The sequence below is a fragment of the Callithrix jacchus genome, chromosome 16, assembly GCF_049354715.1.
Source record: "Callithrix jacchus isolate 240 chromosome 16, calJac240_pri, whole genome shotgun sequence".
Lineage (NCBI taxonomy): Eukaryota > Metazoa > Chordata > Mammalia > Primates > Cebidae > Callithrix > Callithrix jacchus.
The window spans coordinates 37,151,776-37,172,071 of NC_133517.1; the positions used below are offsets into that span (position 1 = coordinate 37,151,776).

General features: G+C 43.0%; 1 protein-coding gene across 1 annotated transcript in view; it reads right to left on the minus strand.

Moving 5' to 3' along the window:
* Positions 1–7,060, minus strand: part of DECR1 (2,4-dienoyl-CoA reductase 1) — a 47,295-nt gene extending 40,235 nt beyond the window's left edge. The window contains exon 1 of the mRNA XM_008982873.5: positions 6,953–7,060. Within this exon, the coding sequence (XP_008981121.2) occupies positions 6,953–7,021 (69 nt within the window). The 5' untranslated portion in view covers positions 7,022–7,060. The remainder of the gene's footprint in view (positions 1–6,952) is intronic.
* Between the last annotated feature and the right edge of the window lie 13,236 nt (positions 7,061–20,296).

Genomic DNA, 20,296 nt, shown 5'->3' on the forward strand with positions numbered 1-20,296 from the left:
ACCTGAAGGAGGAGAATGAATCATAGGGTTTTAGGCAAAAAGGAATGGGAGCAAAGGCCTTAAGCAGGAGCATGCTTATGGATGGGGGAATAGTCAGGAAGCCAGTGTGGCTAGAGAAGAAGAGATCAGTGAGGCAAAAGGGACTGGACCATGCAGGCCGAGTCAGCCACTATGCAGACTTAGGCTTTTACTCTAAGTCAAGTGGGAAACATCTGCTAAGTTTTCAGCAGAGAATGGACATGATCTGCCTTAAGTTTTTAGGGGGATCTGGCTGCCATGGAGTAGAGGGCAAGGTTGTAAACAGAGAGACTATTAGGACACTTGTGTAACAGGCCAGGCAAGAGAGGATGATGGCTTAGACCAGGAGGCTATCATGTGAAGTGGTGGGAAGTTAGCAAATAAAACTACTTGCAAGAGCAAAGGTCCCAGAAAATGAGGATGTAATGAGTTACCAATGTAACTAATATCGTCTGGTCCAATTATTTCTTGTTTTTTTTAAGATTTTATTTATATATAACATTTTTACCTATATATGGGGTACATGTGGTATTTTGTTCCATGCACAGAATGTGTAATGATCAAGTCAGGGTATTTAAGGATATCCACTAGCTCCGTGATTTCTTCTTGCCTCATGCTCAACAACATGAGCTTCAGCTTTTGTTCTTGATCTATTTCATCACACTTTTGCCTATTTCATTAAAACCATGTAAACAGGTCTCGTGTTTACTGAAAAGAACTGAAAGATATTTTTCCATCTCTCTCACCTTTACCTCAATATCCCTGTTCCATCTGCACTGCCTTTGAGTTCTAGAAAAATTAAGATTTCACTTTGAGCCAGAAAAAAAGGGAATAGACCCATCAGACAGAAGTCATGAGTTTAGGTGAGAGATACTGAGGGCAGCAGAAATTAAGAGGAGACAATATACTCCACACACATTTAACATGTAAATTAGCCTAAACTCAGAAGCCAACCAGCCAGACATGGTAAGACAAGGGCTGCAGAAGGTAAGGGAATTTTCTGGCTTTCAGTGGCTGCATGCAGAGTGATGCTGTAACTGAAATGACTGGATTGGCCTGAGAAGACAAAGTTGGAGCACTGAGGATAATGAGTTCTGCATTAGAAACGTTGCACCTGGGATGCTTCTGGAATGGTCAGGTAGAGACATCTAAGCTGAAGTAGGAAATATGGTTTTGAAGCATAGAGAACAAATCAGGGCTAAAAGTAAATCGCAACATCATTTCATCATTCCAGCAATTATGAAAGCCTAGAGTTCTATCACTGCTTTTATGGCACAATGCAGTGTGAGTGTTTCCCAGACTAGAAGGGATCAAAGCACAGTTGGCTCTTCTTCTAGACTTACTGATAATTACCCTGACACTTGGATCTCAGAGTGATTTACCAACTTAGGAAGGGAAGAACACAGGACAGCTGAGAATGCTAATCATTTTCTACCTAGAGTTTTCTGCAAAACCTAAAAGTTGCTAAACATCAATGGCATGTTTTCTACTATGGGCTGTAAAAAACTCTGGCTACCTTTAAAATTGACCCCTCTTTTGATGTGATTATGATGGCCTTTAGGAGACATCTGAGATCTAGATTTTTTTGTAATATTTTAAAGTTCTCTTTGTAGTTTGGGAGAAAGTTTGTTTTGAAATTTCTTCAGATGCATATTTAAGCTCCAAGGCCAGGATTCATCCACTAATGCCACCCCTATCCCCTGTCCTGCCCCCCACCTCAGTGATTCCCTCCTCCTCTTCGCCCGGATGCAGATACATCCCATCCATCTGCAAGCCCCATGCCCTTTACCTCCCCAGTGTCCTTCTCTCTATCCACCACCCGATTTCAAACCCCAATCTCACAACATTCACAAACACTGAGGGCCTACTCTGTGTCATATTTTAACTGATCTCCAGAGGACTGCCAATGGGATCATGCGACTTCTCTCCTTAGGAACTTCTAAGGGCTCCTGGTAGCTGCACAACATCCAGATTCCTTCGCTCCCCACAGCACATGCCTTCATGACTTAGCTCCTGCCTCTCTCTCCTGCCTCGTTTCCCCTGAAATTTACACTCAGGAAAACAAAGTACTCAGGGTTCCCCAAACACAAACTCTTTCCTTTTTCCCTGTCTTTACACAAGTTGCTCCCTATCATTCATCATTCAAACACAGCTGTGAGAGCTCTGGTGCCTTCCCTAACACTCCCAGGCAGAATTCAACGTACCTCCAACTCTGCAGCTTAATTATCTATATACCACTTGAGGAGTCCCAGACCCTACTGACACTTCAAGACTAATGTCACTTACTCCTCTTCTCCCTCCAGCGCCCACTTAATGTCATCGCTCAAGAAAGTGGCATTGTCCTTAGCTCAAGGGCCAAAGACAGAAATCTGGACTTTATCTTATCCCCACACATTCAAACCAAGCCCAGTTCATTTCAGTCCGCAAAAGCTCTAATGCCACCCTCAGTTCAGACCCTCATTACTGGTGCTTTGACATTTGGTCTCCCTACTTCCAGTCTTTAACTGATGATATCACATTTCCGGTCACAATTTGGATGGCAACATCTCACCTGACCACAGCCCCATCTCCCATCCTCACTACCAACCAATTACCAAGGCCTCTGATATTACCTCCTAAGTATCACTGGACACTCAAAGCATGCCCTCGTTGAGGCTACTATCACTGCTTATCAGAAGAGAGGATTACCCAGGGTTTGGCTATTTGTCTCCACTCTCATCCCCACTCCCACCCTTCAGGAGAAAGTTCTAACTCCTTTACGCAGCCCATAGGCTGCTCACTAACTGTCTCTCACCTCCTGCCTCCTCATTCTCTATGATGGGCCTTCCCATAGGCTACTCTCCTGTCTAAAACATTCTTACATCTCTCCCTCTGGCTAACTCCTACTCAATTTTCAGGTCTCACCTTTGATACATACCAAACAATAACAACAACACTCACATAAAACTGGACATACTTCCCCCATGAGCAGGAGATGCTTCTTCCCCAGTCCAGACCTCTCCCTGCTGTGAGAAGCTCAGGTGGTACAACTCAAGGCTTCTTTCTGTCCCCTAAGTCAACCCACTAAGGATATTTGGATGTTTGTACCTTGAAACCTCATGTTGAAATGTGATCCCCTTGGAGGTGGGGACTAATGAGAGGTGCTTGAGTTATGGGGGCAGATCCCTCACAAATGTCATAGTGCCATCCTCATCCTAGCAGTGGCAAGTGAGTTTGCACTCTTTTTGTTTCCACTAAAGCAGGATGTGAAAGAACCTGGCACCTCCCAACACCTTCTCACTTCCTCTCTTGCTGGTACCTCCCAACACCTCCTCACTTCCATCTCTGCAAACACCGGTTCCCCTTCACCTTCTGCCACAAGAACAAAGAGCCCTAGGTCATCACCAGATGCAGATGCCCAGTTTTGAACTTGTCCAGGCATCAGAATCATGAGCCAAATAAACCCTTTTCTTTATAAATTACCTAGCCTCAGGTATTCCTTTATAGCAACACAAAGTCATGTACAATCTGTCCCTGCAGAGACAGTTGATATGACTGGCAAATTTTGACAGAGTCATTGAGTATGAACAATCCTCCTTGGTCTTCTTCCTCTTGGGAGCTCGCTGCTTTCAGAGGACAATGTTCTACCCTCCTCCAGAATTAGGTAAGTCTGTCTACTTCAGAAAATCCAGCTGAAGGGCCCAGCTGCCTCTCACAAACCACGGTAAAAGTGATACTTTGGCTTCTGTCTTCACTCGTTTTTCAGACTGGAAAAAACAGATGCTATTTATTTTGGATCCCCTCCAAAAGCAAGAACACCCAACCTAACATGCAGCACATCATACCGTAATGCCACTGGACTCTAACCTTCTTGACAGAAGGAATCAGCTCTTCTTCTCACCCTCATATCCCTAGTAAGGTGCCTAGCAAATCATAAATGCTCAATTTGCTACATAAGAGAAGCCCACCAGGCCCTGGACCCCAGCAACCTGACTAATCTCATCTCTACATGCTTCTCTCTGTTCCCATACTTCACCAACTCCACAATTCCAAACCATTCCTTCGCTTCTTGATACATGCTATGCCTTAGGTCTAGATTGCCATAGGGACCATAGAAATTCTAACTCCTGGTGTAACAGTAAGCTCCAGGGGCCAACTCCTCCATGAAGCCCTCCCTGCCTCCTCTAAGTACACAGTTTTGGTCATATATGCATTATAATACACATCTGCATCTTCACAGTCTATTGATGTCTGCTGGTGACTCACCAGACTATCATTTCTCATATTTTTTTGTACATGAGCCATAGTGAGAAATCTGCTTTATGTAGCAACATACGCATGTTCATAGCAACACAGTACACATGTTCCTTCGTGTAACAGATATTTGTTCCATGTTTACTCTATGCCAAGCACTGTTCTAGATATAAATAGTGAACAAACCAGGTGAAAATCTCTGCCTGCATAGAGCCTATATTCTAGAATTTTACACTGGATAAAGAAATACTTAGGTTTCCAGATTTTAAAAAAAAAAAAGAAAGAAAGAAAACATATCTAGCTGGTTTTATACTGCTCCAAGACAATATTCGTCATGTGAAAACAATGAAACAATGTTGACTGCACTCTAAGGGAAAATGTGACATCCAAGTAAAATCATGCCTATCCATCCTTTCACCAGAACAGATGCCTGGAATGATGTTCCCCAAATGTTAACCCTAGTTATTTTTGGGTGGCCAGTTGGAGGTCATTTGCTACTGTTTTTTTAACTGTGTTGCTGAATTAACATTGGTCAGGAACCATTTTTCTAAAAATAGTTCAATTTTACTCTTGATAAAAACAAAAGGAAAAGAAAAATGGCAGTGTGCATGATAGTAATCAAAGAATGAATCTAAAAACAAAGTGTTTTTTTTAAAGTTTCACAGAAAACAACCTTACTATATGAGACGAATTTAGATACATCCTATTCTATTCCCATTTATTTTTTAAAAATCTCTTTTGTTCCACTAAATTGATTTCAAGGCCTACTTATTGGTTATTATTTATGGCTTTAAAAATATATACGAGACTATTATCGCATTAAAAGTAGGAATGTCTTTCAACCACAAATTGCCAAAAATGTCCAACACTTAGTAGGTACTTAATTAATTAGTGTTTCCTCAGAAGCAACTGAATGACTGAATGTTTTCCTCCATAGAACTGAGAGCAACTTGAGAGCAGTTGAGAGCAGGGCTCATATTTTTTTTTAATCTTGAATCCCAGGGCGTAGCACAGGGCCAGACACAAAGCTAGTCCTCAATAAATATTTATTCAATTGAACTGGGGCCTACTAGTCAGCAGCACAATTTAATATAGCACTTCACAAATAGGTTTTATGACAAATGAAACATTTGCCTTGGTTCTTGGTAATAAAAATATTCAAATTAGGGGTTTTAATTATAACAACTTGTATTTGCCCACAAAAACATGATGTTCCCTGGAACAACCTCCCACTTCACAGATGCACTTCTGATCCTCAAAACTTCCACTTTTTTCTTCAGCAAAGGAATTCCAAAATTGTCAGATTACAATTAATTTTTAAACGAGTTCATTTTCTCCCTTTCGAATGGTATTGTCTAATGGTGTCAGAAGAGCTGGGATAAGGTCTGTGTGACCTTATTACTACGATCCTAATGATGTGTGTTAAAAAATAAAATCTCAGGCCGGGCATGGTGGCTCACGCCTGTAATCCAAGCACTTTGGAGGCCAAGGCGGGTGGATCACCTGAGGTCGGGATTTCAAGACCAGACTGACCAACATGGTGAAACCCCGTCTTTAAAAAAACAAATAAATAAAATAAAATCTCTGAAGGCATCAAAGAGCTGTTGTAGATTTCAAATGAGAAATGTCTCTGAGAAAGAATTAGAATATATCGGCTTCCTTTACAATGACCTATAACCCAGTTTTCACAGGAAGAGGAAAAAAAATCAGCAAAACTGTAACCCTGAACAGATCTCACTTTTTAAAAGAAAGAGCTCTCACTTGAGGGAACCACCATCCTAATTCTTTGCGTTCATATTTGGAACTACTGCTGCTCATATTTTTTAAAAAGAACACTGTGGCTGCCCATTCTATCAAATCAAAAGTTTTCTCACAATGGACATATTAATTTTTCTACCTGGCTAAAGAAAATCTGCTTTTTAGTTTATTTATTACAATTTTGTGATTTAGTTGTGGGGAGGGCCTGTCTTGAATAGTACTGCTTCTTTTTTGTTTTGGTTACTCTTTCTTCTTCCTAGCTCTTTTCATTTGCAGTATTTTATTTCCATTATGGGTGCAATGGGGAGATGGTGACAAAAGTGTGGGCGAGAGAGAAGTGGAACCGGCATGAGACGTATCTCTCCCAGCTACACATCTGGGAAGGGGAGTCTATAAACAGCCGAGGTTTTGTTTTTTTTTTCATTTTTATTGAGAATTTGTTTGTATTAGTGTTTAATTCCATAACTAACACACAGGTCAAAGGCCAGTGCTCGTTCGGCCAGGTCCCTCTCTCACTCCTCAAGGCTCAGACGTGCGCTGTATCCTTCCCTACCTTTTTCTACCTATTTATGCACAAGTTGGAAACTTGCAGAACTGAAAACTTCGAAAATCGCGTGTCTTCCCTATCCCCCTACACACACCAGGGCTTCATCTAACAGTCGAATATGACCCGGGCCCGGGACCCAGCGTTGCCCTTCGCCCCGGGACTTGGCGGTCCTCTCTGCGCCCCCAAACTCCCTGTCCTCGCTCCCTGAGCCCCTGGAACGCCGGGTCCTCTCTTTGTACCCCAAGACCTCCTGCCCTTTCTCTTGCGCTCCGAGACGTCCTCTCTCCCCGCGCCCTGGGTCGCTCTGTGCTCTCTTAGCGCTCCAGGACGCCCTGTCCTCCCTCTTTGCGCCCCGGGACGCCCTGTCCTCGCTCCCCGTACCCCTGGCCGCCTTACCCGCCGCGGAGCGAGGCCACAGGGCAGCCAGGACCCCCGAGTAAAGAAAATCCTGGCCAGCAGCGTCATGTTGAGTCTCCGGAACTCGGGCCGGAAGGCGACGGCAGCGGCGGGGCGCAGGGGGGCGGGCTAGAAATAACAAAGTTCTGTAGGCTGGGCGCACTCCCTGGGCCGCCCCGGGCTGGGACTGGGACGCCGGAGGCCCTGACCTTCAGGTTCGCGCCGAGGGCACCGCCTTGCTCGGCCTCGCCAGTGCTCTTTCCAGCTCTCTGGGCCGGGAGTGCTTTATAGGGCAGAGAATGGAGGTTTCTGTGTCCTTGAGCTGGTGGACGAACCCCTGCGCCCTGCAAAGGTTTGCAGATTGCAGCTGCGCGCCCCATACACTGCCCACCAAGGGCGAAAACCTTTTTCAGTAATATGGGTTTATCCCTTAAGTGCGCGTTGAAGTGCGGGGTCCGGGTGGCGCTAATTTACATATTATCCGAATAATAATATGTCGGATGTAAAACGCGGCCTCACTTTCTGTAAGACCAAGAGGCTGAAAAACACCAAGGGCAGCTCCCGGCGCTTTGACTTTTCGCAGGACACACCGCCCCCTGTCGCCGAGATGCGGCGTGGCTCCGACCGCCTAGCCTTGGCTTTTTTCTCGAAGTTACATACGTTAAAAGCAAACGCAGACTCAGTACATCACTCTCCATCCTAGTGTAATATATCTGTTGACACAATGCATTAGTTCAGATCACATTTTTCTTTCCTCACTCGTAAAATGTGAATATTTATACCTAATTCAGAATTTTAGATAAAAGAATATGGGTGTGACGCCCCAGGCTCAGGCTGATGATGGATATCGAGCGTATAACCATGTGCCGGGCATTTTCAAATGCTGATAAATAAAGCAGACCTTGATATTCAGAACCTGGCCTGGAACTCACACCTAGGGCATGCTCATCTCCTTTTAAACTTTAAAACCATCACACAGAATACCAATTCAGACAAGGTTGCTCTGCCATCATAATAAAGTGAGGCAAACCAAGTCAACTTCATAGTTCTAAGCATCAATGAAAACAACTCATGGTGCCACCCACAAAACACCAAACGCAATGGCTCTCAGCCAAAATGAGCTGCTGTTTCTCTTTCAATCACAACTTAAACCTCATTCTAGTCTCCCCTACCTATAGACTTAATCTCCCTTCTCTATAAATAAGATTTACTAAGATTCTCACAGAATTGCCTGCCCTTTCTGACAACATCCATTCTAGAGTGAACTCCAACTTCCTTAGACCATCTCCTAGATCAAAGTCCAAACCCTATAAGAAGTTCTTTTGTATGTTTGTTGGCTGCATAAATGTCTTCTTTTGAGAAGTGTCTGTTCATATCCTTTGCCCACTTTTTGATGGGGTTGTTTGGTTTTTTATTGCAAATTTCTTTAGTTCTTTGTAGATTCTGGATATTAGCCCTTTGTCAGATGGGTAGATTGCAAAATTTTTTTCCTATTCTGTTGGTTGCTGGTTCATTCCAATGATAGTTTATTTTGCTGTGTAGAAGCTCTTAAGTTTAATTTAATCCCATTTGTCTATTTTGGCTTTTGTTGCCATTGCTTTTGGTGTTTTAGTCATGAAGTCCTTACCCATACCATTGTCCTGAATGGTACTGCCTAGGTTTTCTTCTAGGGTTAAAAAAAGGATGAGTTCATGTTCTTTGCAGGGACATGGATAAAGCTGGAAACCATCATTCTCAGCAAACTGACACAAGAACAGGAAACCAAATACCGCATGTTCTCACTCGTAAGTGGGTGTTGAACAATGAGAACACATGGACACAGGGAGGGGAACATCACACACCAGGGCCTGTTGGGTAGTGGGGTGCTGGGGGAGGGAGAACAGGGGGTGGGAGGATAGGGGAGGGATAGCATTAGGAGAAATACCTAATGTAGATCATGGGGTGATGGATGCAGCAAGCCACCATGGCATGTGTATACCTATGTAACACACCTGCATGTTCTGCACATGTACCCCAGAACTTAAAGTATAATAAAAATAAATAAATAAAAAGTTCTTTCTAACACCCTCTTACTGAGACACCCTATAATTTTTCATGGCATGTATCCTTCACTGCAAAAAATAATAAATTCAGCTGGTTCAACTGGAGGTTTGTCCCTGGTAATCTTTGGCTGGAAGGCCTTGACCATGCCCTGATAGCAGTATTAATTCATTGTCTCAATGCTGGTTTTCCTGAAGCAAACCCTGAAGCCAGTATCCAGTACAAGTGACCCATTTGAGAACCTTGGGAAGCACCAGCAGGGAAGAGAAGGTAGACAATCCAGGTAAGTCATCTGACCAGCTGGCACTGTGGGCATCTGTAGCTTAATGCCATAGGAGAAACTCTGGGTGGAGATGGAGAACACACACCTCAGAGAAATCCCATTCAAGGGATGAGGAAGCTGGAGTATTTGCATACAGACTCTCACATCAGCGGTTGAAGGTGAGGATTGTTGATTGCCCAGCACTCTGGCCTGTGAGAGTGGCATCAGGGCTTGCCTCAGAGCAAGACCTCAAGAAAAGGGACACAGACACTGTCGTTGGAGTTAGATGGTGCCCTGAAATAGTAAGTGTTTACCACAAACTTAGCTGTGATAAAAGGCTGACTCTGTTTTTTGATGTTTGATTGCTGATAGCTCTTCCCCTGTTTCTCACAGCTGGGCAAGTGGATAAGAAAACCCAGACGCTCCTTCCTTTGGTGCTGGCTGCCAAGCCCTTTCTCATGTGTGGAAACCCTTTGTCTAGCCCCATCCCCTAACCATTATTTTTTTAAAAAACCCAAGACTCTCTTTTTTCTTGCTATATTAGTTTCCTAGGGCTGCCGTGAGAAAGTGTGGCAGGCCAGGTTTCACTAACGCAAGATTCCATCACAGCTGTTTCAGTACTGACTGAGTGGATAAGTTAAATATTAAAAGCTAAAAAACAGCCAGTGCCCTTATCAAAGGCTGGGGTGTAACAAAAGCCCATCGAGAGTTTTGCCTAGGTGTTTCCTGGGCCTTAAAGCATGACAAAATAACTAAGGAATTCTTCATAGGCCCCATTTAGGATTAAACAAGTTTTACTGAGGGTCTGAAGAAACTCCCCAGGCCTCCACAGACAAGTGTATTGGAGGTATGAAGGAACTTCCCAAACCGCTGCAATTTAGCAGGAGACAAGACAAGGGTAATCACCCACCACCGAGACCCATTTAGACTAGGTAAATTTACTGAGGCTCCAGAGAAAGGTCTTCAGGACTCAGACCTTAGTTATAGATTAAAAGAAGTTAATCACTTATGTCTTTAGATGAATTCACATTTACATATAGACATATAGCTTGGAAGGTATGTAAACTCTGAAAAACTTTGTACTTTTTAGTTGTTCTGGCAATAATTTCCAGGCCTTTTCCCTGTAACCAGTTACAGAAATAAAAACTCTCTTCCTCCTCAGTTCATCCGCATCTCGTTATTGGCCATGAGAAATAGCAGCCTGATCCTCAATTTGGTTCAGGAGCATAAGTTCCACAGATTGGGTGGCTTAAATGGAAATTTATTTTTTCAGAATTCTGGAGGCCAGAAGTCGGCAGGGTTGGCTTCTTGTGAGACCATCTTCTCCCTGTGGCTTTACATGATCCTCCTGTTCACCTTTCCATATCCAAATTGCCTCTTCTTATGAGGACACCCATTGTGTTGGATTAAGGCCCACTCTCAATGACCTCATTTAACTGGAATTACCTTCCTAAAGGCTCTATCTCCAAATATAGTCACATTCTGACGTACTGGGGGTTAAGAGTTCAATGGATATATTTGGTTGGGGAAGAAGGAAGTAACACAATTCAGCCTAGAACACTTGTTCTCTTAAATAACTTTTAGACCAGTTTAGGAGGCCTGCTCCATCCTCCCAAAAAAACCTTGAGAATATATCAATAATAAACCCTTTCCTATGCTTTTGATATATTTATGGCACTGTCATTCTTGACTTCCAAACCAAATTTTAAGTAGGGTTCATCTTGTTTCTAAGAAGAAGTTGCAACAGTAGTAACATGGTTTGGATTTGTGTCCCTACCCAAATCTCATGCCTAATTGTAATCTGCAATGTTGGAATTGGGGCCTGGTGGGAGGTGTCTGGATCATGGGAGCAGATTCCTCCCTTTGGTGCTATTCTCCAGAGAGATTCTCAGCAGATCCAGTTGTTTAAAAGTGTGTGGCATCTGCCACCTTCTCTCTTCCTCCTGCTCCAGCCATGTAGACTGCCTGTTTCCCCTTCACCTTCTACCATGACTGTAAGTTTCCTGCGGCCTCTCCTGCCATGCTTCCTGTATAGCCTGCAAACCATGACTCAATTAAACCTTGTTTCTTTGTAAATTACTCAGTATTGGGTATTTCTTTACAGCACTGTGAGAATGGAGTTAACACAATTAGTAACTTAAAACAATTATTCATTTATTATCTCACCGGTCCCAGCAGTCAGAAGTATAGGCACAGCTTAGCTGGATCCTTGGGCTCTGGGTCTCACAAGACTGCAATCAAGGTGTCAGCTAGGCTGTTTTTATCTGGAGGCTTGACTGGGAAAGATGTGATCCCAAGCTCCTCCAGACTGTTTGCAGAATGATTTTCCTCATCACTGTATGCCTGAGAGCCCCAGGTTTTTGCTGGATATTGGCTGGAGTTGCCTTCAGCTTCTAGAAGTAACCTCCATCCTTCTCCTTATGGGCTTCCTCAACAGACTGCTTACTACATCAGGCCAGCAAGGATAATTTTGTACCTCAGGGAGGCCCCATCCCTTCTATTGAGGACAATCACCAGATTAAGTGAAGCCCACTGAAAATAGTCTTAATCTCCTTTAGATTAACTAAAATCAACTGACTTGGGACTGCAAACCAAAAAGTGACTGAGGCAGGTCTCTGTCGATTAGAGATCATTTGGCCAAGGTTGAGGACATGTCCGGGGAAAAAAAAATGCAACTCACAGGAGCATCTGTGACCTATGCTTTTTACAAAGGGTGTTTTAGGAAATTCTGTATTTAAAGGAGAAAGAGCGAACAGGAGAGAAAAAAAAGGAAGGGAGGGTAGGCAGTGAGCAGATGGTTTCATTCTTTTGAGGCTCTGATTAGCCTCTGTAAATCTATAGTTTACATAAGACAAAGTAAACATGTGAAAAGTGGCAGTAGAGGAAATGGCACTACATCCTGGGATTTTGAAATTACAATTGTCAGTTTGGGAACCGGAAAAGACAGTATTGGTGACTGAGTTCCCAAGCTTAACTTCCTTATGGAACAGTGAGTTTGGGGTCCCTATATTCTATTTTTCATTCACAGGACCTTAATTTCATCTGCAAAATTCTTTTACCTTTGCCATATACTGTTATCTAGAAGTGAGTCATAGTTCCTAGCCATACTCAAGGGACGGGAGTTACACAGCAGATGAATATCAGGGACTGGAACTCATGAGACCCTCTTAGGATCTGTCTACCACAACCATGCACTAGACATGAAAAAGAGAGAAGTTTCCAAAGTTTTAGGTAGACCTACTGTATTAGTCCATTCTTGCATTTCTATAAAGAAATGTCTAAGGCTGAGTAATTTATAGGAAAGGAGGTTTAATTAGCTCACAGTTCTGCAAGCTGCACAGAAAGCATGTGGCATCTGCTTCTGAGGAGGCCTCAGGAAGCTTCCACTCATGGAAGGCAAAGGGACACACTTTTAAGTGACTAGATCTCAGGAGAATTCCATCACTATCCTGAAGATAGCACCAAGTGGAATGGTGCTAAATCATTCATGAGAAACCTGCCCCATGATCTAGTCACCTTCCACCAGGTTCCACCTCCCACACCAGGGACTACATTTCAATATATGAGATGTGGGCGGGGACACACATCCAAACTACATCACCCACACTCTACAATGTGTCAGAGGTAAAAAGCTACATGAAACATTTAGGCAGCCTGGACTCTGGGTTCCGTTTTACTGTTGTTCCCCAAGCTCAGTACAGAAGCAGAGGGTTGGAACCTCAAAGGAACAAACCAGTTAGGAAAAATATAACCACTAGGAGCTGAAAATCAGAGAAGCCTCCCCAAAATCCTGTATGAATTAAGGTCCTTCTCATGATCCTGAGAGGGAAGAAAGGAGACAGGGCACTAAAGATGACTAAGGTCAAATTTCTCCTAATTCCCACAATCATGGACGGATGGATAGGGCTAGGAATGGAATTTAAATAAAATAAGATATTACCTTCACCCTTGGATATAGGGTTGAACATTTATGCCTACTAGTTTGTCTTGAATATGAACAGAAAAAACTGGTTATATTATTTTTAATTTTTAATATTTTCTGAAATCAAAGGACTTAAAAACATACCATGACTTCTGGTTTCCTATCTCACGGTTCAGCGCTGGTGCCTGGCAGACGCCTGCACTCCAGCAATGGCTGCTTCCCTCACACACGTGCCTCCTCTCCCCACTTTCACATCATCACCCTAGTATGGCTGCCTCTGACCCCATAATCGGGGGTCAGCTTTGATGTTGTTTTCTCTAGAAAAGTGACTTCTGCACTAATTCAGGTCTTCCCACTAGGGAAGCATCCAAGTTTGGTGGCATCTGAAGCTTACAAACTCTGGGAAGCCATTTAGGAAAAAGAATACAAAATGGATGCAAAAATGAATATTAACTTTGAATGTAAGAAGAAATGATAACAAATTACAAATGCCAAAAAAGTCACAGTATCCTAAATTTCACACAAATATAAGGTAATGTTTCAAATTGCTTAAATGTCTAACACACCTCTACTTGTAATTTCCATGTACATTTCTGGGCTGCATTCTCTTTGATCACCTCTTCATTTATTGAAGATTTTACAAGCACATCTTTAGTAGAGAGAATAGGGAGTTCATGTTAAATCATACCTCACACACACTAAGACTTGCCATTCATAGGACCACTGTGGATCTACAAATAGAAATTTGTAGTGAGAATTTCTACAAATTTCTCTTGCATGTGATTATTATCATATACAGAAAAAGTATGGTGCATTCATTCATAATAGTAAATTCTGCATTGTGAATATTCATGACAGGAACAAACTTTTGTTTTGACTACGCATCCATGAAGCCATATCCTCTGCTAACAGTTTTACATAATTTGATACTAGCTTATGGCTCCAAACATTTTGAACAATTCAAACTTTGCTCCTCCTCCAATTCCCATTTACTTCCAGGGCTGGGTACCACTGGCCACTTCTACGTTTCAATACCGCCTTGGGCCCTGCATGTATGTGTCACAAGGTGGGAAGAAAGTATAGTCCAGTCTGCTGGAAGACAGCCCGACCAAAGGACAACTAGCATTAACTCTATACTGAAGTGACAACAATTAACACAAGTTTTTCTCAGTTAATCTAAGAAATAAATTAATCCCCCAATTCAATTTAGCAGAAACTCACACTGCTGGTGACCACTCCAATATCATCCAACATGAGAGGAATTTTGACAGAAATAGGAATGGAAACAGAATTATTTTAACTCTTTTTGTTAAAATAACTTCCTTTCGTGAATTTTACTGGGAAAAAAAAAATGGCCCTGGGGCCTTGGAAGAGCTGTGCAAACGAGAGGCCCTGAAATTTACTAGCTTCAGGTAAATCAACCCGTGCCTCAACTATATGTTTTCATAGAGCACTGATTTTTTTTGGTTGGGGTGAGGTGGCTCTTATTACAACTGCAATTGCCTCTTTCTCTTTTATATTAGAGGCTGTGGGGTGGGGTGCCTACTTTTTTAAATTTACCATCCACTAACCCTCATAACTAGCACAATGTTTGGTGCACGGTGAACCCTCAAACACTTTGTTGAATGAAGTACTGAGACTGTTACCATTTTCTAACTGAGTTATCACAAAAGCAATTTATAGGAGAATGTGTAGCATTGATAGGCGCTACTAAGGAGCAGAGGAGGGGCGTAAAACCAAGAGGGCATTCCAATGCAGGGTTACAGTATTTCCATGAGGGGGAGCCATGGAGCCTGACTTCAGTGTCTGAGGATATATTTCTCAAGAAAACTAGTATTTCTTAACATTTTCTGTGTGTCAGATTCTGCACACCTTCTGTGTACACATTTCACTAATCGTCACAGGCACTTATATGGCTTATATTATCATTATCAGCATTTGGGAAACTGAGGCACAACACAGGTAGGCAAACTGTTCAGCTGATAAACAACAGCAATGGAATCTGAACTCAGCCTTGTTCCGCTATAGGGTCCCTGCTTTCTGCCACTGTATTTTACTCTTTGCTAGTGGGGTGGAACCTTAGGAGTCAGACTGTTCAGGTTCAAGCCAAGCTACATGTCTAACTAAACGTACAATGTTTAGAAAGTTTCTCATTTGATTCCCTTATCTGTGAGATGCATATATAATAGTAAGGGTGCCAACCTCACAAACTTCTACTCAGATTTAAAGGAGATAATATATTTAAAGCACTTAGAACGGCCATGGCACATACAAAACAGCTAGCAACACTCACTATTGTACCGCACATAGAGAATGGCCAGTAATTAGCCCAGAATTAGCAGAGAACCCCTGATATCACTGTATTGATATTTCTTTTCTGACAGAATCACAAGCTATAACTACTAAGCAAATTCAACAAGATTATTACCCATGAAATGAACTACCCGAAGGGAGAAAAAGGAAAACCTACAAAATGCCTTACTGAAAGCATTGTTGTCTAGAAATTATGCTTAGTGCAGTTTTATACACACAGACACACACACACACACACACACACACACGTATCTATTTGGAGATGGAGTTTCACTCTTGTTGCCTAGGCTGAAATACAGTAGTACAATCTCTGCTCACTGCAAACTCCACCTCTCAGGTTCAAGTGATTTCCTGCCTCAGCCTCTTGAGTAGCTGGGATTACAGGTGCCCACCACCATGTCTGACTAATTTTTGTATTTTTAGTAGAGACAGGGTTTCACCATGTTGGCCAGACTGGTCTCGAACTCTTGACCTCAGGTTATCCACCCACCTTGGCCTCCCAAAGTGTTGGAATTACAGGCGTGAGCCACTGCGCCCTGCCAGTGCAGTTTAATATTTTGTTGGAATCTTATTTCTAAAAAAATGGACACACAGTATCCAAAATACAGTGTTGTGTTTGAATGAAATTAAGGCTCACAGCTTCTGCCCCAGGAAAAGAGGTTGAAGAGGGTGATCAGGCTTAGCCAGCTTGGAAATGTAAGGGCAAACACAAATTAAGAATAAGAGGCTTAATTCTCCCTGTTGAAAATAACGGAAGAGGTTTCCCCTCCTCCCTTTTCTTAGAGCATTTGCTTTATAAATCTTGTCATTCCAAATTGTTTGTCTCTTTGAAATGTATGCAAATCTTTTTTTCCCCTAAGACTAAGTAAGCCTCTTGCCAGCCTTAAAATGCAGCAGTGTCTAAGGACAGCCACCCCTTTGAAAAGTAATAATCAAAGATGATGCCCCATCCTATCTCCTATTTCTGTGGGAGACTAAGAGCCTAGCTTCAGCTGTTTACCTGGCTTCAAGTTTAAACCCACCCCCTGTCATAAAGATAAAATAAGTTAACTTTTCCTTTATATCTACCCAATTAGTTAATATGGGTGGTCACCCTAATCACTAAGTGAATTTGGCATGAACAATGTGTGACAAAGGGTGCTGTCAAGTCCTCTTACTTGAGGACTAATTATTGTTCTCTTAAGAACACATATAAAATGGCTGTATCTGCTTGCCTATATGAAATGTGAAATTTATTTTTGTCTTCATAATCGCTAGTAGATTGCCTGTGATTCTAGTCTTCCAAGGTGGCAGGAGATTTTGTTTTTGTTTTTGTTTTTTTTTTTTTGAGACGGAGTTGTGCTCTTGTTACCCAGACGGGAGTGCAATGGCGCAATCTTGGCTCACCGCAACCTCCACCTCCTGGGTTCAAGCAATTCTCCTGCCTCAGCCTCCCAAGTAGCGCACCATCATGCCCAGCTAATTTTTGTATTTTTAGTAGAGATGGGGTTTCACCTTGTTGACCAGGATGGTCTCGATTCTTGACCTCGTGATCCACCCGCCTTGGCCTCCCCAAGTGCTGGGATTATAGGCATGAGCCACCGCGCCCGGCCAGGAGATTTTGTTTTTAACTGGTCATCCCCAATAGCAGTAAGCTGCAAGCAAACCCCTTGACACCCAGCCCCAAAGCCATGTTGTCACACTGGCCTGTGCTGCTGCAGTGAGGAAGAACCACATCTTTCAGAAATGGCTGTAGGGTTGCTCCGCATTGTTTTGGAAATAGAATAAATGGACTATGACACTCCTTGTCTGATTTCTGACACACTACTGAAGAATATCAGTAAGGCTCACCTGAAAGGGAGAGTCATGCTTACCTCTAGTGGAAGGTGCCAGACATGTGACTGGTGACATCCTTAAAGGGCAGGTCTGAGTTGGAGAAAAGGGAGCTACAGTTAATAATGTTCCTCCCTCTGGATATTTGCTTTATATTTTTTTTCTAGAGTTGGCATCTCACTATTTTGCTCAGGCTGGCCTTAAACTCCTGGGCTCAAGCAATCCTCCTGCTTCAGCCTCCAGATCACAGATGTGAGCCATGTGCTGGCCTTTCTGGTTTTTGATGCTGCCTTCATTCCCCAGATTGCACATCACAGGAATTGCTCAACAGTTGTGCTGTGCTCCAGGAGCTAAGTCCATTCCAACTGGGAGCTGAAGGGATTGAAAGAGCTGTACTGAGAAGCAAACCACCTGATGATACTGTTCTTGTCACAACTCTGCGACCAATTGGCTTTCTGCTACTGGACAAATTAACTTTTGTCAGCTTTATTTTCCTCTTCCATAAAACTAGAGTGTTGGCATAAATGAGATTACTATAGAACTATAAGATCCCTTGTAGAGATTAATGCCAGGGTTAATGGAATTGCGGGGAGAGGACAAAGTAAATGCTTTTAGGGTAAGGTAAGGAACCAAAGAGAGAAACCAAAAACATGTAGGAGAAAGGGATAGCTGATAAAGAAAAACCCTGGGGAAATGAGAGGAGATGGGTGTAAGCCCACGGAGAAATTCATCCTGAACTGAAGGGTAAAATCATATCATGAAACCAGAGATAAGAAGACAAGAGGCCAGGTGAGTTTATGGATTGGCATTGGCTCCATGTTTTTGAAGAGGGACAGATTTTACCCAGGTGTCTCAGTAGAGAAACTTGTTTTGGGATTGACTCACAGTGCTGGGTTTGTTAAGGGTCCTAGACAAGTGAGCTATGGAGCTGAGAGATCTCAGAGTAAAAGTACCTCTGAGAGCTACAGCTCAGTTCTGAGAGCTGACTGACAGCAAAGTTATTGAGCTATCAACCCTGGATATGAAGGAGGATGGAAGGAGACTGATGCCTGGGTAAAGTAGAAGGATCATGTGGCTGGAGTCCTGGATGAGGCTGAAAAGTGCTGCAATGGAAGTGAACATACGAGGAAGTGGGAAGGCCAGGCAACTCCAGTTACAAAGCAGGATAATAAGGGGAAGAAGCTTCTGACGTCGTGAAGATCTACAGTGTGCTCAACCAAGAGGCTGGTGTGTGGAGTGGAGATGAAAGTCACAGGAGCTGAGACAGTCGAAGAATAGCGAGCCTAGCATGTGCAATGAGTTTTCAGTGTATCTTACAGTTACTTGAGCATGATGGCAAGAGTTGGGATGGAGCAAAATCTCTCACATAGGTGACAGTGTCCTTAACTAATATGGGCAAGTGTCATGGTCATACCTGCAGTAGGTAATAGAAAAAGAAGGTCTAGAAGATGGCTGGTCACACGAAATGATCCTGACCAAGAAGATACTTTGTAAAGTAGGGAAGAGTAATACATTAAAATGGAAAGTAAAGTTTAGGGGAAGGTAGTAACCCTAGTGGCCCACAGCTGTGGTGGATATGAATGGGAACGGCACTGGAGCAAACTATCCTAAAACCTGTCATGGGAAGCTGTAGTTTAGGGTGACAGCAAAGTTTCGTTTAAGGCAAGATGTAAAGGGAAGACTCTATCAAGACCCTAAAGATTTAGGAGAGTTTATACCATGACAGAAGTGAGAGGAGATGCCAGCAAGGTACAAGCAGCAGGGATCACGGAGCAATAAGCAGACCAATTTGCTACCAAAAGCAAACCCTATTTGCATCATGCTCCTCTTTTCAATTTTTTTCTGGGCTCTGATTATTAGACCTATGTTGTTACCAAGCAACAGATAGAAATCGTGGGGTCTCAGTTTTCTTTCATCGCTCTGCCACTACGATCTTTCATCCTGGCAATCAGACAATAAGTTGAGCTAAGTTATAGTATATCCCAGCAGGGAAGAACTGGGCCTGATAAGGGAAAGAGGTGGCTTTACCCAGGAGGAGCTGTAGAACCCTGCCAACATGCAACATCTGGAACAGGGGCAGTACTCCTGTGGCTGCCTTCTGAGGATGCTGAACAAGAAGAGAATGGAAAGTAAATTTGCATAAGAAATGGATTATTGATTTGAGAGCAGTGTCCAGGGAGAGAGGACCAAACATCCTGGCATGACTCTGGGAAACATTGCTGTCATGCTTCTATGGTGCCTCTTAGAAGTTTGTGGAAAAGTGGTGGCTCACACCAAGAGAAGTAGAAATGTGACAGCTGCCATGGCCGATGACAGAAGTAGGGATCAAAATGCTCAGAGAAATGGGTATGCTAGAGTGGCCGTACCATGTAAGGCTGGAAACCTCACAGATGTCAAAACTTCAGTTCAGGTGTGCCGTTTGTTAAACAGACATGTAATTCTCTGGTGACAAGGGCACCAGCATCACTGAAAAGCTCAGTGGTAGGTCTCCTCTATAGGTCATGGTTGACAATAAAAGATGCTGTTATGGAATTGAGTTCACAGATAGCAATGGGGATAACAGAATCCTGAAATAATAGAGGCCCACTGGTGATACTTAACCACCAGAATGGTACAATTATCCTAACAAGTGGCAAGATTGAAGTGGCAGCAGAACTCTTGACCCAGAGCAAGCTTAAAAGATGCTTAATAGGAAAGGCACCCCTATGGGGAAAGACAGCTAACCAAGAGTATACTCAATCTATTCAGTGAACAGATAGCAAGAATGGAAGACAACAGGCTCAGAGAAGCAGCCTCAATAAAAAGTCACAGTCTCTTTCCAAATTTCCTGACTTGAGCCACTTTACCAATCCAGAACCCACTGACTGGTGGAGAGGCAGGATGCCAGGAAGAAGGACCCTGCAATCCCATAGCGAGAATATATGGTAATGACTTCCCCATACCACACCCTATTCTCAGTCTTTCCCTTAAGGGACCTATGGCCATTCACTTGGAA